Source organism: Hemitrygon akajei, chromosome 6 (assembly GCF_048418815.1).
Source record: "Hemitrygon akajei chromosome 6, sHemAka1.3, whole genome shotgun sequence".
In the NCBI taxonomy this organism is placed as follows: domain Eukaryota; kingdom Metazoa; phylum Chordata; class Chondrichthyes; order Myliobatiformes; family Dasyatidae; genus Hemitrygon; species Hemitrygon akajei.
In genome coordinates, this window is record NC_133129.1 from 47,983,345 (window position 1) to 48,000,311 (window position 16,967).

The following is a 16,967-nucleotide window of genomic DNA, read 5'->3' on the forward strand; positions in this document are numbered from 1 at the left end:
AATTCCAGAAATAAATCCTGCCCAAAATAAAAGGTAGCATCTTTCTCATACATTGAACAAGTGAATCGCCAACAAAGCCAATATTAATATCCTGTCTCTAATTGCTCTTTAGAATATGGAGGAATCAGTTCAGACATTATTTTTGGACACAGTCTTTGAGTCTCCCTCCACCTCCAAAGACTGATCCTTAACATCTTTTATTGGAAGTAACCAAATGGATTAGAGTCACATTTACGAGTACAAACCACACTCTCAGTGACATTTGCTATCCTGTGGTAAGATTTTTACCAGGTTCCAGCACTGATGGTTACTTACACCTTTCTGTTATTTGTTTACATATCTGCTCTTCTAATTTCCACTAACTTTGAGAACCCTAAAGTATAAACTCAAAAAAAATTAATTGCCTTTCTCTTATTCCATGTGGACTCATTGGATGATCCCTCCAACATATCCTCTCTGAATACTGTCATGATTTTCTCCTCAATCATTTGAGTGACTATCTCCACATCTGAGACTTCTGATCGACTACAGTATTCATTCAGCTTAAATAATTGAGGCAATCATATTTATCTATTTAAAAATTTAGGGAAATTAATTGGGTGAAAGTAAAGAGACTATTTCCTCTAGAAGGGAAGTACAGAGTAAGTTTACAATAGGACACTCAGGAATGGAATTAGAAACCAAGCCTCACAGGAGATAGTGTAGAAGAGAGGATCGCTTTTCTCCAAAGGGCATGATAAAGACAGAACAATTGAAATGATCAACTCTGAATTAACTCATGTTTGCATGGATGCAATTCAAAGGCAGGGCAATGGAACTGTGGCCTGCTGAGTTGCTGAATGGCCGTTGTGGCCATTTTCTGATATAACATTGAAGACAATGGGACAGAGGTTGGGAAGACTTGCTAAGTGGGTTTGAGACAGTGTCAGGCAAGGACAAGGCAGTAAGATAATACATGGACTGAGCAGACAGAGGCAGGAGGCAGTGCCTGAAAGAAAAATGACATAGTGGATTAATAGAAATTTGTTAGTCAACTGTTATAAATACAAATGGACCAAATGCAGCCAAATGGAGTTGAAATGTACACGAGATGTGATGTGGGTGAATGGTGGAGCAAGTCGTAGAGCAGGATGGACCTTCCATCTTCCTATACTGTATAATAGGGCACGGCACCTAAAGCAAGAACGATAGCAGTTGTCAAGAAAAGGAGATTGAAGTGACAACATATGGGACCAGTCTAAAAGGCAAAGCACCAGTTGCCAAATGATTTCAAATGAGTAACAAGTTGCCAGAATTTACATTGTTAACTGAGCCAAATATTTGAAATTCCCTGCAACAGACAAAGGTAAATCTACCAGCAGAGTTACCATTAATCAACAGTGAAGATTTCAAATGATCAACCTTTGAACAGAAGCCTTCATCCTGAAAGGTTCATTATTTCCCTCTCCACTGATGCTGCCTGACACTGAGTATTTCCAGAATTTTCTGTTTTATTTCTGTTTCCAGGACCTGCAGTTTTGTTTTTATAAAACAGTAAATGAATGTACTTCTCTCATTTACATTCTTATTCCCTTGGCTTCACAACATGCCGATCTGAAACTGGATTGTATCAACCGTGATGAAAGGCCACACAGCAGAAACATTGAGTGTTTCTCTTTCTTTTTTTCTGGGTTTTATTACATGGACTATAGCTCTTGCTAATGACTTGATTTGCAATTGACAGTAAACGTGTGAAGAGAAAGAGAACTCGCCCATGATCCAATTCCCTAGAAAAAAGCGACCAGCCCGTTGGAGCTGACTGGCCAAATGAAGGTATCGGCCCGAAACGCTGGCTGTCCACGTCCGTCCGTAAATGCTGCCTGCCACGTTGAGGGGTTGGGGAACAAGTTCGCCTTCCCGTCGATGCACGGGCCGACAGCCAGGTTCACAGGGCGCAGCCTCCCTGTGCTAGAGGCAGACACAAATACAAATGCAGTCCGGGGACGCGTCTGATTACCGAGGTCAGGATAGGCACTTCAGTTCCTCTAATGAAGGGTCAATTTTCATCCGGTGTGACTGCCACCCTCATTAACTGGTAAACTGGTTACCCCAGAAACCGGTCTGTTGGTTACTGTTGAACTAGTCACCTGGGTTACTGGTTATTTCAATTCCCATGCACTGTTTACCTCAGCTACTCGCCCCGCTGTGTTGCGGGCTCCGGGGATGTTTATGATCAGCTCATGACGCTGCCGGTCGGTGACCGTGTCCCAGTGCCTCGCCGCCGCCGCCAATAACCAGCAGCTTAGATCGCGTCAACCTCTCAGTGACCGTCCCTGTACGATGCCGTTTCCGCTGCCCCTCAAGAGGGAAAATGCCTTCAGCACGTTCGATCCCAACTTCATGCCGGGGTCAGTTATTTCGTGCTGCTGGAGTGGTGTGTTGGGGTGTTTGTGGGTATGGGGGGGGGGGTGTATGAGTATGTGGGAATAAGGGATGGTGTTTTTGTGAGGGCTGAGGTTTGTGTGAGTGTTGGAGGGGTTCAGTTGGGTGCTAGGTGAGTGTATTTTGGGGAGGGGTGTTGAAGTGTGTGGGGTGGTATTAGCAGTCAGAAGTTCCTTTTGGGGAATCCTGGACAAAGGAGGGGTCTGTGAGCCAGCAGCACTGTAGCAGAAGCTGACTCGTTGCAGATTAACTCTCCATAGAAGCTGCTAGACCTACTGAGCTCCTCCAGCAGTTTGTTCTGCAAGTAGGTGGTGGAACTGAGTTTTCAAGTGCAAAAGCAATTGAAGGTACTTGCTAATACTGGTTCATCATAAACACATTCATTTTGGAATTGGATAAAGAAGTCATATTTAATATCAGTTCTTACCCAGTATTTGGGGTTTGCTGCATTGTCCAACTGATGGTCATTGTTCAATACCATGAAATCAAGGCCCCAGATTCCCTCTAGGATCAGGTTCCACTCTTTGATGGAAATACATTGGAATTCTGTGTCCTGGCCAGTATTAACAGTGAGGCACTTCCCATTAGAAGCTGAAAGGAATTTTAAAAATAATTAAAATCAGGTGGTTTTGGAAATACTCAGACTATGAGGCAGCAGTGATGGAGAATATAGAATAGTACCAGAGTACAGGCCTGTCCAGTACATGGAGAACATAGACCATAGCACAGTTCAGCACAGGAACCAGGCTTTTGGCCCACAATGTACTGCCAAACCAAATAACTTAGTAATCAAATGGGCAATCAAGCTAATCCCTTCTGCCTACACAAGGCCCATATCCTTCTGTTTTCCTCACATTCATGTGCCTGTCTAAACATCTCTTAAAAGTCTCCAATGTACCTGCTTCAACCACCACCTCAGACACTGCATTCCAGGCATTCAGCATACTTAAAACATTTGCTTTTCACGTCTCCTTTGAAGTTTCCCCCCCCCCCCCCCCCCCACTTTAAATGCATGCCCTCTCATATTAGACATTTCAGCTCTGGGAAAAGATACTGTCTGTCTATCCCTCTCATAGGCTTGTAAACCTCTATCAGATCTCCCTCAGCCTCTGCTGCTCCAGAAAAAACAACCGATCTTTGTCCAGCCTCTCATAATATCACATGCCCTCTAATCCAGGCAGCATCCTGGTAAACCTCTTCTCTTCCCTCTCCAAAGCTTTAATGTCCTTCCTATAATTGGGCAACTAGTACTGTGTGCTCCATGATATCCTGAAGTGGGAAGGAGAACAGCCAGAGGTCATGGTACATATTGGTACCAACGACATAGGTAGGAAAGGGGAGGTGGTCCTGAAAACAGACTACAGGGAGTTAGAAGGGAAGTTGAGAAGCAGGACCACAAAGGTGTTACTGCCTGTGCCACGTGACAGTGAGAATAGGAATAGAATGAGGTGGAGGATAAATGCGTGGCTGAGGGATTAGAGCAGAGAGCAGGGATTCAGATTTTTGGATCATTTGTGTGACCTGTACAAAAAGGACAGGTTGCATGAATCCCAAGGGGACCAATATCCTGGCGGGAAGATTTGCAAAGGCTATTGGGGAGAGAAACTAGAATTGCTGGGGGGGGGGGGGTGGGAACCAAACTGAAGTGACGAAGGAAGAGGTGGTTGGCTCACAAATAGAGAAAGCTTGGAGACAGTGTGAGAGGGAGGATAGGCAGGTGATAGAGAAGGGACGTGCTCAGACCGATGGTTTGAGATGTATCTATTTTAATGCAGGGCGAATTATGAACAAAGCAGATTTGCTTAGAGCGTGGATCAGTACTTGGATCTATGATGTTGTGGCCATTACAGAGACTTGGATGGCTCAGGGGGAGGAATGGTTACTTCAAGTGCCAGGCTTCAGATGTTTCAGAAAGGACAGGGAGGGAGGCAAAGGAGGTGGGGGCGTGGCACTGTTGATCAGAGATAGTGTCACGGCTGCAGAAAAGGAGGAAGTTAAGGAGAGACTGTCTACAGAGTCTCTGTGGGTGGGTTAGGAACAGCAAGGGGTTGATAACTCTACTGGGTAGTTTTTTTTTCAGACCACCCAATAGTAACAGAGACATCAAAGAGCAGACAGGGAGATAAATTCACGAAAGGTGTAATAGTAACAGGGTCGTTGTGGTGGGAGATTTTAATTTCCCAAATATCGATTGGCATCTCTCTACAGCAAGGGGTTTAGATGGGGTGGAGTTTCTTAGGTGTGTTCAGGAAGGTTTCTTGACACAATATATAGATACGTCTACAAGAAGAGAGGCTGTACTTGATCTGGTATTGGGAAATGAACCTGGTCAGGTGTCAGATCTCTTAGTGGGAGAGCATTTTGGAAATAGTGATCACATTTCTATCTCCTTTACCATAGCATTAGAGAGGGATAGGAACAGACAAGTTAGGAAAGTGTTTAATTGGAGTAAGGGGAAATATGAGGCTATCAGACAGGAAGTTGAAAGCATAAATTGGAAACAAATGTTCTCAGGGAAATATACGGAAGAAATGTGGCAAATGTTCAGGGGATATTTGCATGCTGCTCTGCATAGGTACATTACAATGGGACAGGGACAGGATAGCAGGGTACAGAAACCATGATGTACAAAGGCTGTTGTAAACCTAGTCAAGAAGAAAAGAAGAGCTTACAAAAGATTCAAAAATCTAGATCTAGAAGATTATAAGGCTAGCAGGAAGGACCTTAAGAATGAAATTAGGAGAGCCAGAAGAGACCATGAGAAGGCCTTGGCAGACAAGATTAAGGAAACTCCAAGGCATTCTACAAGTATGTGAAGAGCAGGAGGATAAGACGTGAGAGAATAGGACAGTGGAAAAATGTGTATGGAACCAGAGGAGATAGCAGAGGTACTTAATGAGTTCTTTGCTTCAGTATTCACTACAGAAAAGGATCTTGGCGATTGTAGGGATGACTTGCAGTGGACTGAAAAGCTTGAGCATGTAGATATTAAGGAAGAGGATGTGCTGGTACTTTTGGAAAGCATCAAGTTGGATAAGTCACCGGGACCGGATGAAATGTACCCCAGGCTACTGTGGGAGGTGAAGGAGGAGATTGCGGAGCCTCTGGCGATGATCTTTGCATCATCAATGGGGACCAGGGAGGTTCCAGAGGATTGGAGGGTTGCGAATGTTGTTCCCTTATTCAAGAAAGGGCATAGAGATAGCCCAAGAAATTATAGACCAGTGAGTCTTACTTCAGTGATTGGTAAATTGATGAAGAAGATCCTGAAAGACAAGATTTATAAACATTTGACGAGGCATAATATGATTAGGAATTGTCAGCATGGCTTTGTCAAAGGCAAGTTGTGCCTTATGAGCCTGATTGAATTTTTGAGGATGTAGCTAAACACATTGATGAAGATAGAGCAGTAGATGTAGTGTATATGGATTTCAGCAAGGGATTTGATAAGGTACCCCATCCAAGGCTTATTGAGAAAGTAAGGAGGCATGGGATCCAAGGGGACGTTGCTTTGTGGATCCAGAACTGGCTTGCACACAGAAGGCAAAGAGTGGTTGTAGATGGGTCATATTCTGCACGGAGGTTGGTCACCAGTGGAGTGCATCAGGGATCTGTTCTGGAACCCCCTACTCTTCGTGATATTTATAAATGACCTGGATGAGGAAGTGGAGGGATGGGTTAGTAAATTTGCTGATGACGCAAAGGTTGAGAGTGTTGTGGATAGTGTGGAGGGCTATCAGAGATTACAGCAGGATATCGATAGGATGCAAAACTGGGCTGAGAAGCGGCAGATGGAGTTTAACCCAGATAAGTGTGAGGTGGTTCATTTTGGTAGGTTAAATATGATGGCAGAATATAGTATTAATGGTAAGACTCTTGGCAATGTGGAAGATCAGAGAGATTTTGGGGTCCTAGTCTATAGGACACTCAAAGCTGCTGCGCATCTTGACTCTGTGGTTAAGAAGGCATGCAGTGCATTGGCCTTCATCAATCGTGGGATTGAGTTTAAGAGTCGAGAGGTAATGTTGCAGCTATATAGGACCCTGATCAGACCCCACTTGGAGTACTGTGCTCAGTTCTGGTCACCTCAGTACAGGAAGGATGTGGAAACTATAGAAAGGGTGCAGAGGAGATTTACAAGGATGTTGCCTGGATTGGAGAGCATGCTTTATGAGAACAGGTTGAGTGAACTTGGCCTTTTCTCCATGGAGTGACAGAGAATGAGAAGTGACCTGTTAGAGGTGTACAACATTAGAGGCATTGATCGTGTGGATAGTCAGAGGCTTTTTCCCAGGGCTGAAATGGCAAGCACAAGAGGGCACAGTTTTAAGATGCTTAGAAGTAGGTACAGAGGAGATGTCAGGGGTAAAGTTTTTACTCAGAGAGTGGTGAGAGCGTGGAATGGGCTGCCGGTGATGATGGTGGAGGCAGAAACAATAGGGTCGTTTAAGAGACTCCTAGATAGGTACATGGAGCTTAGAAAAATAGAGGGCTATGGGTAACCTTAGGTAATTTCTAAGGTAATGACATGTTTGGCACAGCTTCGTGGACCAAAGGGCCTGTATTGTGCTGTAGGTTTTCTATGTTTCTATTCCAATACTAATACCAATGCCTAACTAGAGTTTTATAAAGCTGAAAAATTAATTTAGACCTCAGTGCCCCAACTAATAAAAGCAAGCATGCCATATGTGTGCTTAACCACCCTATCAACCTGTGTAGCCACTTTCAGGGAACTATGTACTTGGACCCCAAGTTCCTTCTGTTCCTCAACGCTGTTAAGGGCTTTCCAGCTGTACGCTTTGCCAGTCATTTACACTGTCCACAACACCACCAAGCTTTGTGTCATCTGCAAATTTACTAACCCACCCAACTGCATTTTCATCCGGGTCACTTATGTACATCACAAACAACAGAGGTCCCAGTGTAACACTAATCAGAGACCGCCAGCTAGACTAAGTCCCTTTGATCGCTATCCACTGTCTTCTATAAACAAACCCTTACATTCAAACAGCTAATTTACCATTAATCCCATGCATCTTATCGCATAAGAGAGGAAATAGTTAATGTTCGAGGAAGGTGAATAATTCTGATGAGGGATCTGAAACATTATTTCTCTTCCCATGGAGACTTGCTGAGTACTTATTATGGCCCATCTACAGTGCTTAGCTGACAGTGAGTCATCGGGATGTCCTCAAGAAGTGTAAGGCATTATATAAATGTAAGAGTTTTATGGGATTAGCAGTGAAAATAGGGCAATGGCTGGAGAATTTTCATTATGGCATACTGCAGCTGTTTGTTTATATCAGAACGTGCAGATCTGAGGGAGATTTAATAAAAATGCATAAATTATGAAAAGGTCTGGACTAATGGAATAGAAAGAACTAGGTTCAATTTCAAAATTTAAGAGAAGTTTGAGTTGGTACTTGGACACGAGGGGTATGGATTAGATGTGGATCAATGGGATTTGATGGAATAACAATTTCTATGCTGTAATTATGACTATTAATGTAGCACAGAAATAAATGGAATGATTGGAAGACAATTTAGAGAAAAAAATACACAACAGGCTGAGGGAGTGATGGAGGCAGAAATTCTCATTCCACCTATAACGGTTGAGGAATCCAAATCGATGAGTCTATCGGCCCGGAACTAGGAAGAGAAACCATCTTCTGTGGCCAGCACAGGGGCCTAGTATCACACAACTTTTTATAGATGGAATGAGAATTTCTGCCTCCACTACTCCCTCAGTCTGTTGTGTATTTTTTTCTAAATTGTCTTTGTGATTACTGTATAACAAATGCAATATTAACATAGCAGATTTTTATATATATAATCTGGTACATTATTCATGATCACATTTGTGTCAATGCACAGATTTACTCAGCATGGTAAGCTTTGGCTGGAGCTTGAAATCTTTATCATGTGTAGCCAGCCTAGCTGTATTGTTTGCATCTGGTTGAACAGACAACTTCATCCCTGTGCCCATCTTTGGGAGCTCTCCAACTTAGTTCCCAGTGTGCGCTGGCGATGTTGACGGCACTGATGCAGCAGGGCAGTGTTGGCTTGTGGAATCGCACTCCATAGTGACTCTTTACTTCCACATGAATCAAGAGAGTTGCCGAGAAAATCATAGCAACAAATGGGTAACAGCTTTGAGAAAGTTGAGAAATGACCTGAATAAGATGTGTAAAATGATGAGGAATTTGATAGAGGCAGAGAAGCTATTTTGTCTGGATTATGGAATAAGTGGGTACAATTATACAACTAGAAATTTCCATTTTGGCAGGAGAGCAGGAGCTTTTATACACCTAAATGGCTATAGAAATCTGGAGCTCTCTACCCGAAGAGGTGATTGTCACCAAGCCAATTGTAATTTTTGAAGACTGAGATGGATATTTGCAGCAAATGATGGATTGAAAAATGAGGGCTAAAGGGATAGAAATAGTTACGCTGCATTACAGAATTCCACTGCACTGTACAATGTGTTGTTTCTTTAAATATCGAGATGTCATTGAACTTGAGAGGAAAATCAGATAAATTTTTTTCATAAAATAAAATTTTGAGATATTGGTGTATAATTTCATCCATAACTTTTGGGAAGTTCAGCATATTTGGTGAGGAACATTTGGCTTTGGACATGTAGTTCCTAAAACACTGAATCTCTGGGCCTGTTTTTCGTTCGTGGTTGAATCTGAAGTAAATACATTGTTATTGATTTATTTTCAGTAAATAACTTGATATTCTTTGCTGAATCATGTAACTAAGATAGACTTTAGTTAGGTAAGGCAACTAGATGGAGTTGCAGATCAGCCCTGGCCGGATTGATGATAGAAACAATGCAACTCCTCTTCCTGTGTTTGAATAGACCATGATAGGTAAAGGTGAATTAGATGCCCAATGGTCTGTTCTCATCTAGAAATTCCTTTGCTATGGTTCTATAACACTTAAAATGTATCCTTGAAGTAATGAGTGGAACCCTTTTTGGTTTTTTTTTGTAGATATGGAGGATATGTCCCGAAGTTACAGAGTCGCCTGGGGGAGACTTACGGAAACGCCACTCTTGAGCTGTTGTCATATGAACCCGGGCAGCCCAAGTCACCATATTTAATTCTAACCCAGACAAAGCCATTGTACAATCCCCAAGTCCCAAGACATCTGCTCAATAGGACATATGGCCATCCAGAAATTACCACGTATGCAGGACAGGTGCAGAAGATAAACATCAAAAACGGTGATATTTTCTGTTTTTATTTTCTGCTGATGGATTTCTCGGGATCTATCCAATGACCAAGAAATATGTACTATTACATTACCTGCAATGTAGGAAGAATGAGATTCCTCTCGCTATAATCTCAGAAAAATATTTCCAAAATGTACAGAAACAAAATATTGCAATAGTAGAAATCTGAAATATTTACAGATACTAACTAACCTAGTAACACAAATTTTTTTTTTTTTAAACCATATAACAATCACAGCACGGAAACAGGCCATTCCGGCCCTCCTAGTCCGTGCCGAACTCTTAATCTCACCTAGTCCCACCTACCCGCACTCAGCCCATAACCCTCCACTCCTTTCCTATCCATATACCTATCCAATTTTACCTTAAATGACACAACTGATCTGGCCTCTACTACTTCTACAGGAAGCTCATTCCACACAGCTATCACTCTCTGAGTAAAGAAATACCCCCTCGTGTTTCCCTTAAACTTTTGCCCCCTAACTCTCAAATCATGTCCTCTCGTTTGAATCTCCCCTACTCTCAATGGAAACAGCCTATTCACGTCAACTCTATCTATCCCTCTCAACATTTTAAATACCTCGATCAAATCCCCCCTCAACCTTCTACGCTCCAATGAATAGAGACCTAACTTGTTCAACCTTTCTCTGTAACTTAAGTGCTGAAACCCTGGTAACATCCTAGTAAATCGTCTCTGCACTCTCTCTAATTTATTGATATCAATAAAAATGCTGATATCAATTTATTGATATCAATAAATATCAATAGAAAATGCTGGAAATACACCACAGGCCCGGCAGTATCTTGGAGAGGGAAATGGTTAATGCTGCATGCTTGATGTATGAATTGTACTTCCTTCTCTCTGCATGAACAGCCTGACGTGTTGAGGGTTTCCAGCATTTTCATCATGGTGTTGGGATAACAACAGTAGCAGAGTTAACACCCACAAACTAAATTCAGTTCTCAGTTTCACTAATTTTGGGTGTGGGCCACAGAGATGTCTCCTCCTCCTCTTCAGAGGATCATTGGATATGTAATATCTACCTGAGAGGGAGTCACATCTCATTGGAAGCATTGTCTCATCTGAAGTGTAGCTTCCTCAATGAGACAGTGCTCGGACTTGCCTTGATCAGATTTTAGTCCTCATACTTGACAGTGGAATTTGAACCTTCACCTGATTGTGAGTCCAGCCATTAAGCAACAGCTAAATCAGCTGTTCATTCATTCTCATCTGTTACACTGATGAACTCAATATGGCACTCCAGTGAACATCAACAGCAGTTTGTAAATGCATAATTATGCAGCTTATAATTTGTCTATTCTTCAACAGACTGCAATGAACTTAGTGATTGTGCAAGATTACTTGTTCCAAATTTTTACTGTTTTGTTTATTTTCCCATCTCTTTCCTTAAAGGATGAAAATATATTTACCGGTACTCTCCCTTCATCTAAAAGACAACTAACTGTAATGTTTTTTAAACCATAGGCTACTTCTATCCCAGGGATGGTAAATATTATTTTGCCTTAAAGAATTATGTTTATGACAATAATCCTGAAACAACCAGTGCTAGTCAGACAATTGAAGAGCTGAGAAAGATTGAAAGAATGACATGCAAAAGGGGTGATATGATTGCACCGTGGAGAAAATCACAGCCTTCACTTTCTGTGGTAAGGTTTCATGGAGTTTTGTGGTCATGGACAACTCAGACTAGGTCTCTGAAGCAGAACAAAATGATGCATCTGTTCTTTTTTTCACAGGCATCGGAAGATATTAAACCACCAAGTAACTGCAATTTCTTACCCCTGGTATGTGAGCCATCTTTTGATCCATGTCTCTCAGACAGAATGGATCTATCCCAAACCCTAGAGAAAATGCCAGCAGAGCAGCACAGCAGGATTATTTATAAAAGTAACTCTGCACTCATTTCCGGTTACGGTGGGTTTGTGCCAGGTATGAGGTTCCCATTCTCTCTCCAACTGGCTCAGAGACTAATATCTTTTGATATAATCCCTGCATTATGTGTGTGGTTCAAGAGGTTGTAAGTAAAAATGTATAAATGTAATTTTAATGTTTGTTATAACTTATTGCACACTTTATCCCCAGTTGAGCTCTGTGTTTCAAATAATATATTTCATTACATGCTAATTTATCTACCCTGGGTGCACACGTGCCTATTGTTGAAGGAGATTACACAAGAATACTTGGATTATTTTTCTTTTTCTGTTATACTTTATGATTTAAATTATTTTATATGCAGAAGTTCGTACTGTAAACTATCAGGTTGTAAGCCTATAATGAATCCAACCCTTTACATTTTACTGTGCCATCGACACCAACATCAATATGTCATCCTTTGGGTAATGTCATGAAGATCTGTTGACATTACAACACACAGCACACTACTAAGCAACCACACAATACTAACCCATACCATCCCTCTGCCTACCCTCAACACCCCTTGCCAAACCCAGTTCCCCAGATAGAATATACTGGAGGCACTTGCTGAGCATTTGACCAGAGGTGTTTTCTATCGTGTCCAATGACTGAAAGACCTAATCTATCATGGTCTCTTCTTCACCAACTTCACCTGAAGATTCAGTAAACATTTGACAAATTGCTGTCGATTTCATTGTTCCAGTTCCAATATCCTTTGATTACTTGTCCTTGAAAAACTTCAACTGCCCATGTCCCCTTCCTCTCACTCCCGCAAGGGTTATTTACTATGAATGAACCAGGAAATCTACTCTCTTCTAAAGTCTAGGCCTGTAGCATTCAAATCAGGTGATCCTGACCTGTATAAGAAATCAATATATCACCACCAGAAAGCTATCAAAGATGTTAAGAAGCAGTACTAGTCCAAAATCAAGTCTCAGTCCCGTCGTGAGCTGTGATTCTATAATGAGTTGCAAAAACAAGTCGGGCAGCATTGCCAATCACAGTGCATCTATTTCTGATGGGCTTGACACATTCTATGCACATTTTCAACCGAAGGGAATGGGTATATCACCACCCACCCTGTAAGTGTCCAATGCACTTGACTCTGGAGTCACTATCACTGACATAATATCAGTGTTCCAACGGCTGAACCTCCAGAAAGCATCAGGCCCGAGCAGTATCCCTGGTTGTGTCCTTAGATCCTGTGCGGATCAGCTGGCAGGGGTATTTGCAGACATTTTTAACTTCTCTCTGCTTCAAGCTATGGTTTCCTCCTGCTTTAAGAAGACCACTGTCATCCTAGTACCTAAGAAAAACAGGATAGCACGCTTAATGACTACCAGTAGCTCTAACATCTGTCATCCTGAAGTGCTTTGAGAGGCTGGTCCTGGCACACAACAACTCCAGCTTTCCAGAACAGTACCCACTGCAATTCGCTTATCACCAAATTCCTGGCCATACACTCATCTCCAAGCAAACTTATCACCAACCTCTAGACCCTGGGAGTTAGTGACTCCCTCTGCAACTGGATCTTTGAAATTCTGACCAACAGACAACAATCAGTAATGAGCAGCAACACCTCCGCCATTATTCTAAACGCTGGTGCTCCACAAGGTTGCGTCTTCATTCCCTACTCTACTCCCTGTACACCCACGACTGTGTGGCCAGGGTCTGCTCTATTTCCATCTGCAAGTCTGCAGATGATACCATCGTAATGGGTCCCATCTCAAATAATGAGAAGTTGGAGTATAGGAAGGATATAGAGAGCTTAGTGTCAATAAAACAAAAGAGCTGGCCATTGACTTCGTAAAGGGGTGATCCACATCGATGGTGTTGAGGTTGAGAGCATCAACTTCTGAGGTGTGAACACCGCCAATAGCCTATCCTGAACCAGCCAAATTGATGTCAGGGCCAAGAAAGTTCACCAATACCTCTACTTCCTCAGGAGGCTAAAGAAATTCAGCGTGTTCCCTGTCGATTCTTACCAATTTTTTTGATGCACAATGAAAAGCTTTCTGGATGCATAATGGCTCGGCTTGGCATGTCACTGCAAGAAAATGCAGAGTTGTGGACACAGCTGGGCACATCTCAGGAACCAGCTTCTTCTCTGCGGACTCTGTCTATACATCTCGCTGCCTTGGTAAAACAAGAGTCAAAAACCCCACCTATCCCAGACATTTTCTCTCCTCCCCTCTCCCAAAAATCTGAAAGTGCATAGCACCAGGGTGAAGGACAGCTTTCATCAAACAGCTATCAGACTCTTGAATGGACCTCTTGTTTGATAAGGATGCTTGTCCTCACAATCTACCTTGTTATGATCTTGGACATCATCCTTTACTTGGAATTTTTCACTAGCTTTTTTTGCTTATTCTGCATTGTTATTGTTTTAGCCTATTCTACCTCAATGCACTGTGTAATAATTTAGTCTATATAAACAGTATGTCAGAGAAGTGGCATGGCAGCATTGTGGTTAGCATAACATTTTACAGTAGCAATGACCCGAGTTCAATTCCCGCCACTGTCTGTAAGCAATTTGTACGTTCTCGCCATGACTGTCGGGTTTTCTCTGAGTGCTCCAGTTTCTTCCCTCATCCCAAAGACATACTTACTGACTGGGAGTTAGTAATCAGTCATTGTAAATTATTTCATGATTAGGCTAGGGTTAAACCGAGGTTTGCTGAGTGAAACGGCTCCAAGAGCATTTTCCACACTTTATCGCAATAGATAAGAAGTAAATAAAGCTTTTTGCTATATTGTGGTAGGTGTGACAATAATAAACCAATGCCGATATTATTTCTCTTTCTACACAGGTCAGCAGTTTGTAACTGGTAAGAGCTGGGGCCGCAGCACCTTTAATGTTCTGGGACAAGGAGAGAAGAGTTCCACAGATTCACCATGCCCTACAACTTAGAAATAAGCATCCTATAGGAATGAGCATCTTAGACAGCTAAATTGTGAGCTTCTTTTACTTTTTTAGGAACAGGACTAAAATCTAATTTGATTTCCCAATTCACAGAGGTCGTTCTGAATCAAGTTTACTGAATGCAATAAAATTAAAGCTGGAGCAAATTCTCACACATTTATGTATTTACAAATATGAGGAACTTTGAAACCTGTATTGTACTTAAATGGTCAAGATTTACACAGTGGATTATATTTTACAAGAAACTTTAAACTTAAGTAGAAAAAAACAATTGTTATAAACTAAGAGTAGGTCTTAAAATGAGATCACAAGCTCCACATTTTTGTGTGCTGTGCAATCCAAATTAAAACAAAACATATAGTGAATTAAAACCTTGGACATGAGTGATATGGTTATTCCATCTGATTAGCTGGCTCCACAGTATGCGAATGGAGTGACCCTGAGGCAGAAGCACTATAATAGATACGTACTGTAGCCTTCTGTTGGAAGTGTATTAGCAACTGCAGGAAACAGAGTTTGGTAAATTTTGTTTAAAATTATATTGTGTCCCCTTTAGACATTTGCACATTTTGCTAATATATGTAATCCTCAGTTGTATTTTAGCATAATAGAGTAAACTAGCACTGAAAGATTCATAGTCCCAAGGTCATACAGAAACAGGCACTTCAGCCCAATTCATCCGTACTGACCAAAGTGTCTTCCTGAGGTGCTCTCATTTGCCTGCATTTGGACCATATCCTCTATCTTTCATATCCATGTCCCTGTTTAAATGTCCTTTAAAACATTGTAATTGTACCCACCTCTACCAGCTCCTCTGGCAGTTCATTCCATATACCCAACACGTGAGATAGATACTTTATTGATCTCAAAGGAAATTACAGTGTCATAGTAGCATTACAAGTGCAATGATATACAAATATTAGAAGTAAGAAAGAATTTTTAAAAAGTTACCTCAAACAGTCTAACAGGAGGGAGCTATCACTTCCCTGGCTACAGGTTGACTCATTATCCAGCCAAATGGCCGAGGGTAAGAATGACCTCATATAGCACTTTTTGGAGCAGCACGTGAAGTGGGGGTGTAGTAAAATTATCTGATGTGTTTGATAACAGAAGTTGGAAATGACATTATGTGTGAGGTTCTCTCAGTGTTGCTGCATATGACACAGGTGTGGCCCTGCCCTGCTCCTCCATCATAGTCATCACCCGAACCTTCTCCTGTTTCTTCTGGTGATCCAGAAGGGATTTTGTCTGTTGGGTCATAATACACATCTCCAGACAGCAGGAGGGAGAAACGTATCCAACATCGCCCTTAACTCAATGGCAAACTTCATATGTAACTGTACCAAGGTGTATGTAGAACTGACATAAGGGCACACCAAACATCACTAATTGCTGAGATTCTACCTGTGCTCAGTGTTGTGAAGCTGGTCCATTTCACACACCAGGAGTTAGCAAGAGGAATCCCGTGAGAATGAGGCACAATATATGGTTCACAAAGGAGCTCAAGGATAATGTTAAATTGAAAACTAGGGAGTATAAAATGGCAAAAGCTGGCAGTAGTTCAGAATATGTAAAGCATTTAATCCAACAGCAAGGGACTAAACTGCTCATAAAAGGGAGAAAATTGGCAGAGAAAACAAATAGTAGGAGAATCTATGGGTATACAAATTGGAAGGCAGCAGCTAAAATGGGTGTGGATTCTCTAGAGAACAAAGCTGGTGAATTAATAACAGGAAACAATGAAATGGCAGATATGCTAAATAAGTTTTATGCATCAGTCTTCATCATGGAGGACACCAAGGTAACAGGTGGGCTGGTTTAAAATAACATAGAGGAACGTGTAAAACTTCCAATCAGAAGGATGAAAGTATTAAAGAAGCTCACATGTCTAACAGATAGATATATTGCCAGGACCCCATAGTACACCGTATGATTTTGAATCATAGAGGTCCACAGCAGATGCCATTTCATTAGCTCCTCACTCAACCCTGCAAAGATACATACAACAGAACGCACTTTATTGACTACAGCTCCACATTCAATACTATCGTCTCCTCAAAACTAATCAACAAGGTTCAAGACTTTGGCCTCAAAAGCTCCTTGTGCAACTGGATTCTTGACTTCCTCACTTGTAGACCTCAATCAGTTTGGTTTGGCAACATCTCTTCCACAACCTCCATCTGTACAGGAGCACCACAAGATTGTGTGCTTAGCCCCTGCTCTACTCACTTTAAACTGTAAGGCTAAGCCCAGCTCCATTATCATATTTAAGTTTGCTGGTGGCACCACTGTCATAGGCCGAATATAAGATGGCGATGAATTGGTATATAGGAGGGAAACTGAAAATCTGGCTGAGTGGTGCCACAACAACAACCTGTCACTCAATGTCAGCAAGACCAATGAGCTGATTATTGACTTCAAGAGGAAGAAATCAGAGGCCCATGAGC

At 41.8% G+C, this 16,967-nt stretch overlaps 1 protein-coding gene and 1 long non-coding RNA gene across 2 annotated transcripts in view; one reads left to right on the forward strand and one right to left on the reverse strand.

The window, feature by feature from the left end:
• Positions 1 to 2,956, reverse strand: part of LOC140729054 (uncharacterized) — a 140,927-nt gene extending 137,971 nt beyond the window's left edge. The window contains exon 1 of the long non-coding RNA XR_012099243.1: positions 2,849 to 2,956. This is a non-coding gene — a long non-coding RNA (uncharacterized lncRNA). The remainder of the gene's footprint in view (positions 1 to 2,848) is intronic.
• Positions 2,133 to 15,411, forward strand: LOC140729053 (ciliary microtubule inner protein 2B-like). The gene is made up of 5 exons (XM_073048334.1): positions 2,133 to 2,387; positions 9,420 to 9,652; positions 11,148 to 11,329; positions 11,420 to 11,612; positions 14,408 to 15,411. The coding sequence occupies exons 1-5, from the start codon at positions 2,320 to 2,322 to the stop codon at positions 14,506 to 14,508; spliced, it is 777 nt and encodes a 258-aa protein (XP_072904435.1). The 5' UTR covers positions 2,133 to 2,319; the 3' UTR covers positions 14,509 to 15,411.
• The last annotated feature ends 1,556 nt before the right edge of the window (positions 15,412 to 16,967 follow it).

What these genes read in the sequence shown, in the direction of transcription:
- LOC140729053 (XM_073048334.1), top strand. Translation starts at nt 2,320, where the DNA reads ATGCCGTTTCCGCTGCCCCTCAAGAGGGAAAATGCCTTCAGCACGTTC. An exon ending in GATCCCAACTTCATGCCGGG is followed by an intron (nt 2,388 to 9,419) that starts GTCAGTTATTTC and finishes TTTTTTTTGTAG; the next exon opens with ATATGGAGGATATGTCCCGA. An exon ending in CACAGCCTTCACTTTCTGTG is followed by an intron (nt 11,330 to 11,419) that starts GTAAGGTTTCAT and finishes TTTTTTTCACAG; the next exon opens with GCATCGGAAGATATTAAACC.